The sequence below is a fragment of the Nansenia antarctica genome (genome assembly GCF_963989245.1).
Source record: "Nansenia antarctica genome assembly, chromosome: 10".
Classification (NCBI taxonomy): domain Eukaryota; kingdom Metazoa; phylum Chordata; class Actinopteri; order Argentiniformes; family Microstomatidae; genus Nansenia; species Nansenia antarctica.
Window position 1 is genome coordinate 23050991 of NC_137680.1, and position 6764 is coordinate 23057754.

At 47.9% G+C, this 6764-nt stretch overlaps 1 protein-coding gene across 1 annotated transcript in view; it reads right to left on the bottom strand.

Moving 5' to 3' along the window:
• Positions 1–1764: 1764 nt before the first annotated feature.
• The window catches only part of LOC308166770 (B-cell receptor CD22-like), a gene marked incomplete at both ends in the record, with an annotated part of 29856 nt that continues 24856 nt past the window's right edge, over positions 1765–6764 (bottom strand). The window contains 3 exons of the mRNA XM_080541096.1: positions 1765–1873; positions 4426–4571; positions 4764–4850. Coding sequence (XP_080397222.1) covers positions 1765–1873; positions 4426–4571; positions 4764–4850 — 342 coding nt within the window. The remainder of the gene's footprint in view (positions 1874–4425; positions 4572–4763; positions 4851–6764) is intronic.

Below are 6764 nucleotides of genomic sequence, written 5' to 3' on the forward strand. Positions count from 1 at the left end.
CAACGGACCTCTCAATGCAAGTGAAACAGGCCATCCTTACGCTGCAAAAACAAACAAGAAATCCATCAGAGAGATAGCGGGAACTTTAGTAGTGGCCAAATTAACAGTTTGGTACATTCTGGGGGAAAAAGAATGCACTGGTGAGCTCGGCACCACAAAAACATCTGGACGTCCATGGAAGACAAGAGTGGTGGATGATCACAGGATCCTTTACATGGTAAAGAAAAACCCCTTCACAACATCCAGCCAAGTGAAGAACAGTCTCCAGGAGGTAGGCAGATCATTATCCAAGTGTACCATAAAGGGAAGACTTCACACAAGCAAATACAGAGGGTTCACCTCTATATCTACATATGTATCAACACACTGAAACCTCTATATCTACATATGTATCAACACACTGAAACCTCTATATCTACATATGTATTAACACACTGAAACCTCCTCTATATTTACATATGTATTAACACCCTGAAACCTCTATATCTACATATGTATCAACACACTGAAACCTCTATATCTACATATGTATCAACACACTGAAACCTCTATATCTACATATGTATTAACACCCTGAAACCTCTATATCTACATATGTATCAACACACTGAAACCTCTATATCTACATATGTATTAACACCCTGAAACCTCTATATCTACATATGTATCAACACACTGAAACCTCTATATCTACATATGTATCAACACACTGAAACCTCTATAATATCTACATATGTATCAACACACTGAAACCTCTATATCTACTTATGTATCAACACACTGAAACCTCTATATCTACATATGTATCAACACACTGAAACCTTTATATCTACATACTATGTATTAACACACTGAAACCTCTATATCTACATATGTATCAACACACTGAAACCTCTATAATATCTACATATGTATCAACACACTGAAACCTCTATATCTACTTATGTATCAACACACTGAAACCTCTATATCTACATATGTATCAACACACTGAAACCTTTATATCTACATATGTATTAACACATTGAAACCTCTATGTCTACATATGTATCAACACACTGAAACCTCTATATCTACTTATGTATCAACACACTGAAACCTCTATATCTACATATGTATCAACACACTGAAACCTCTATATCTACATATGTATCAACACACTGAAACCTCCTCTATATCTACATATGTATCAACACACTGAAACCTCTATATCTACATATGTATTAACACACTGAAACCTCTATATCTACATATGTATCAACACACTGAAACCTCTATATCTACATATGTATAAACACACTGAAACCTCTATATCTACATATGTATCAACACACTGAAACCTCTATATCTACATATGTATCAACACACTGAAACCTCTATATCTACATATGTATCAACACACTGAAACCTCTATATCTACATATGTATCAACACAGTGAAGCTGTGGGCTTTGGCAGTCGTCGTGCTGGAAAAAAGTAATATTTTTTCATCTAATTTTATTTATTTTATTTTATTATTTCCTTATATTGAGGAATCACAGCAGAGCAGACAAGGGTTAAGATCAAGGTGTCAGGGTTATTCAGTATAATAGGGCATAATGAGGAAAGTAAAGGTAAAGTATTATAATTGTTAAGTTGTTATATATCTGGGTATATATCTGGTATGTATATATATAATCAGGTAATTTATCTGTAGTGTTAAGTTGTTATATATCTGGACATCCAAGCGGTTCAAGTGACATCACTTCTCGTTGATAACAGGAAGTCAGGTTAGAATCCTGTTGAGAGGGTCAGAGTTCACACCCAGAATCCTCTCTGTTTCAGGGACTGATGGGAGTCTGCTGGCTCTGAGGTCTGACAACATGATCACACATCTGAGGGGATGGACACAGGAAGCTAGAGAAGAGAGGGGGAGGGGGAGAGAGAGAGAGAGAGAGGGGGAGAGAGAGAGAGAGAGAGAGAGGGGGAGGGGAAGAGAGGGGAGAGAGAGAGGGGGAGACACTATCATGAAACACAAACTGCTGTTCACAGTGATAAACAGAGATATAATATATAATATATATAATAATAATATAATATACAGATATAATATAAAATATATAATATACAGATTCTGATACCTTACGTGACAACTGTTGACATGACAACTAAGGGATGTATAAAAGTGTCATACTGTACCTTGTTGCTAGGGGCGTGGCCTGTACCTTGTCACTAGGGGCGTGGCCTGTCACTAGGGGTGTGGCCTGTACCTTGTTACCAGGGGTGTGGCCTGTACCTTGTTACTAGGGGTGTGGCCTGTACCTTGTCACTAGGGGCGTGGCCTGTACCTTGTTACTAGGGGCGTGGCCTGTACCTTGTTACTATGGGTGAGGCCTATACCTTGTTACTAGGGGCGTGGCCTGTACCTTGTTACTAGGGGCGTGGCCTGTACCTTGTCACTAGGGGCGTGGCCTGTCACTAGGGGTGTGGCCTGTACCTTGTTACTAGGGGCGTGGCCTGTACCTTGTTACTAGGGCCGTGGCCTGTCACTAGCGGCGTGGCCTGTACCTTGTTGCTAGGGGCGTGGCCTGTACCTTGTTACTAGGGGCGTGGCCTGTACCTTGTTACTAGGGGCGTGGCCTGTACCTTGTTACTAGGGGCGTGGCATGTACCTTGTTGCTAGGGGCGTGGCCTGTACCTTGTCACTAGGGGCGTGACCTGTACCTTGTTACTAGGGGTGTGGCCTGTACCTTGTTACTAGGGGTGTGGCCTGTATAAAAGTGTCATACTGTACCTTGTTGCTAGGGGCGTGGCCTGTACCTTGTCACTAGGGGCGTGGCCTGTCACTAGGGGTGTGGCCTGTACCTTGTTACCAGGGGTGTGGCCTGTACCTTGTTACTAGGGGTGTGGCCTGTACCTTGTCACTAGGGGCGTGGCCTGTACCTTGTTACTAGGGGCGTGGCCTGTACCTTGTTACTATGGGCGAGGCCTATACCTTGTTACTAGGGGCGTGGCCTGTACCTTGTTACTAGGGGCGTGGCCTGTACCTTGTCACTAGGGGCGTGGCCTGTCACTAGGGGTGTGGCCTGTACCTTGTTACTAGGGGCGTGGCCTGTACCTTGTTACTAGGGCCGTGGCCTGTCACTAGCGGCGTGGCCTGTACCTTGTTACTAGGGGTGTGGCCTGTACCTTGTTGCTAGGGGCGTGGCCTGTACCTTGTTACTAGGGGCGTGGCCTGTACCTTGTTACTAGGGGCGTGGCCTGTACCTTGTTACTAGGGGCGTGGCATGTACCTTGTTGCTAGGGGCGTGGCCTGTACCTTGTCACTAGGGGCGTGACCTGTACCTTGTTACTAGGGGTGTGGCCTGTACCTTGTTACTAGGGGTGTGGCCTGTAACTTGTTACTAGGGGCGGGGCCTGTACCTTGTTGCTAGGGGCGGGGCCTGTACCTTGTTGCTAGGGGCGGGGCCTGTACCTTGTTGCTAGGGGCGGGGCCTGCATCTTGTTGCTAGGGGTGGGGCCTGTACCTTGTTGCTAGGGGCGTGGCCTGTACCTTGTTACTAGGGGCGGGGCCTGTACCTTGTTGCTAGGGGCGGGGCCTGTACCTTGTTGCTAGGGGCGGGGCCTGTACCTTGTTGCTAGGGGTGGGGCCTGTACCTTGTTGCTAGGGGCGTGGCCTGTACCTTGTTGCTAGGGGCGGGGCCTGTACCTTGTTGCTAGGGGCGTGGCCTGTACCTTGTTTCTAGGGGCGGGGCCTGTACCTTGTTGCTAGGGGCGGGGCCTGTACCTTGTTTCTAGGGGCGGGGCCGGGCCAGGACAGTGTAAACGACGTTGGGCTCTTTGTCTCCCTCCAGTGGAACGCTGGTCACATGGTCCAGACTGAAACAGACAGACAGACAGACAGACAGACAGGCAGACAGGCAGACAGACAGGCAGACACACAGACAGGCAGACAGGCAGACACACAGACAGGCAGACAGACAGATAGACAGAGAGGCAGGCAGGCAGGCAGGCAGGCAGACAGACAGACAGACAGACAGACAGGCAGACAGGTTGGTCACATGGTCCAGATTGAGACAGACAGGCAGGCAGACAGACAGGTTAGTCACATGGTTTCTGTCGAGTTTAGTATAGCATTACTAAAGAGACAGAAGTCAGGGGGGAGGAGAAAGAGAGAGTGAGAGAGAAGGAGGGGGGAGGAGGAAGATTGAGAGAGAGAAGGAAGGAGGGGGAGGGAAGAGAGAGAGGGCAGGAGGAAGGGAGGGAGAGAGGGAAGGCAGGAGGAGAGGAAGAGAAGGAAGAGTAGAAAGGGAGGGAGAGAGAGAGAGAGGGGAGAAGGAAGGGAGGGAGAGAGAGAGAGAGAGAGAGAGAGGGGAGGAGGAAGGGAGAGAGAGAGAGAGAGGGGAGGAGGAAGGGAGGGAGAGAGAGAGAGGGGAGTAGTGCAGACCTGGGCATCCTAGAGTAGTGGACAGTGATGTAGTTGAGGGTGGAGGGCTGGGCTGGGCTGGGGGGGTCCGGGGTTGGGAGCGGGGGGGCATCCTGCAGGGGGAGGATGGAGGGGTGGGCCTGTTCATACACCTCCTCTGGCTCCTCCTGGGACAATCACAACACAGAGAAGATCCTCGTTGAAACATCGTCCAGTCATGGGGCTGGTATGAGGTGTGACGGTGTTATCATGTCAAGTGCAGGTGTAACAGGAAGTGCAGGTGTAACAGGAAGTGCAGGTGTAACAGGAAGTGCAGGTGTAGCAGGAAGTGCAGGTGTAGATACAGGAAGTGAACGTACCGGGATGTCAGACATCTTGCCTGCTCTCAGCTGGAGGGTCTGCTGGACCGACTCATAGAACAGAGTCTCTCCTGTCACTGAGGGCCTCTGGGATAGAGTAGAGTACAGTAGAGTACAGTAGAGTACAGTACAGTACAGTACAAAACAGTAGAGTACAGTAGAGTACAGTACAGTAGAGTAGAGTAGAGGAGAGTACAGTAGAGTACAGTAGATTAGAGTAGAGTACAGTAGATTAGAGTAGAGTAGAGTACAGTAGAGTAGAGTAGAGTAGAGTACAGTAGAGTACAGTAGAGTACAGTAGAGCAGAGTACAGTAGAGTAGAGTACAGTAGAGTACAGTAGAGTAGAGTAGAGAACAGTAGAGTACAGTAGAGTACAGTACAGTAGAGTAGAGTAGAGTACAGTAGAGTACAGTAGAGTAGAGTACAGTAGAGTAGAGTACAGTAGAGTAGAGTAGAGGAGAGGAGAGTAGAGTAGAGTAGAGTAGAGTACAGTAGAGTAGAGTAGAGTAGAGTAGAGTACAGTAGAGTACAGTACAGTAGAGTACAGTAGAGTAGAGTACAGTAGAGTAGAGCAGAGTACAGTAGAGTACAGTAGAGTACAGTAGAGGAGAGGAGAGGAGAGTAGAGTAGAGTAGAGTATAGTACAGTATAGTAGAGCAGAGTACAGTACAGTAGAGTAGAGTACAGTACAGTAGAGTACAGTAGAGTAGAGTACAGTAGAGTAGAGTACAGTAGAGTAGAGTACAGTAGAGTAGAGTAGAGTACAGTAGAGTAGAGTAGAGTAGAGTAGAGTACAGTACAGTAGAGAAGAGTACAGTAGAGTATAGTAGAGTACAGTAGAGTACAGTAGAGTACAGTGGAGTAGAGTAGAGTAGAGTACAGTAGAGTACAGTAGAGTAGAGAACAGTAGAGTAGAGTACAGTAGAGTACAGTAGAGTAGAGTAGAATACAGTAGAGTAGAGCAGAGTACAGTAGAGTAGAATACAGTAGAGTACACCTGCGCCCTGGACCCCTTCCCCACAGCCCTGGTGAAGTCCAATCTCTCCGCAATAAGTCCTCTCATCACCAAGATTATCAACCACTCCCTCCAGACCGGCCATGTCCCATCTGCGCTGAAAACTGCTGTCATCAGACCACTTCTCAAGAAACCCACCTTAGACCCAGAAGTCCTCGCCAACCACAGGCCCATCTCAAACCTTCCTTTTTTATCCAAGGTACTAGAGAGAGTAGTTGCTGCTAAACTTAAGGATCACCTAAATCAAAACCACCTCCTTGAGTTTTTTCAGTCCGGCTTCCGCCCTGGCCACAGCACGGAAACGGCTCTGGTCAGGTTCACCAACGACCTCCTGATGACAGCAGATACTGGCTCCCCATCCCTCCTCATTCACCGTGGACCACAACATCCTCCTTCACCGTCTGCACTCCACCATTGGCCTCTCTGACACTGTCCACAACTGGTTCACCTCATTCCTCACTGGCAGAACTGAGCACGTCACCCTGGGAAAGGCGAAATCCCACACCCACAACGTCACCTGCGGTGTCCCCCAAGGCTCGGTGCTGGGCCCCACCCTGTTCACACTATACATGCGAACCCTTGGCTGTGTCATCCGCAGGCATGGAATGTCATTTCATTGCTATGCGGATGACACACAGCTCTACCTCAGAGTCAACCCCACCTCCTCTGCACCCCTGCCACTATCCACACTAACCACCTGCCTGGAGGAGATAGAGGCGTGGATGAAGCTCAACTTCCTACAACTCAACAGCTCCAAGACTGAAGCCATCCAGTCGGCACACCACACCAGGTCCGGTCATCCACCATCACCAGCATCACCTTCTCTGGCCAGAACATTCCCCTCTCCTCATCTGTTACCAACCTGGGAGTCAAAATGGACCCTCACCTCACCTACGAGACCCACATCAAACATATATCCAAAACAGCTTTTTTTCACTTAAGGAACATTGCCAAACTCCGTCCTGCACTCACTCTGGCAGATGCA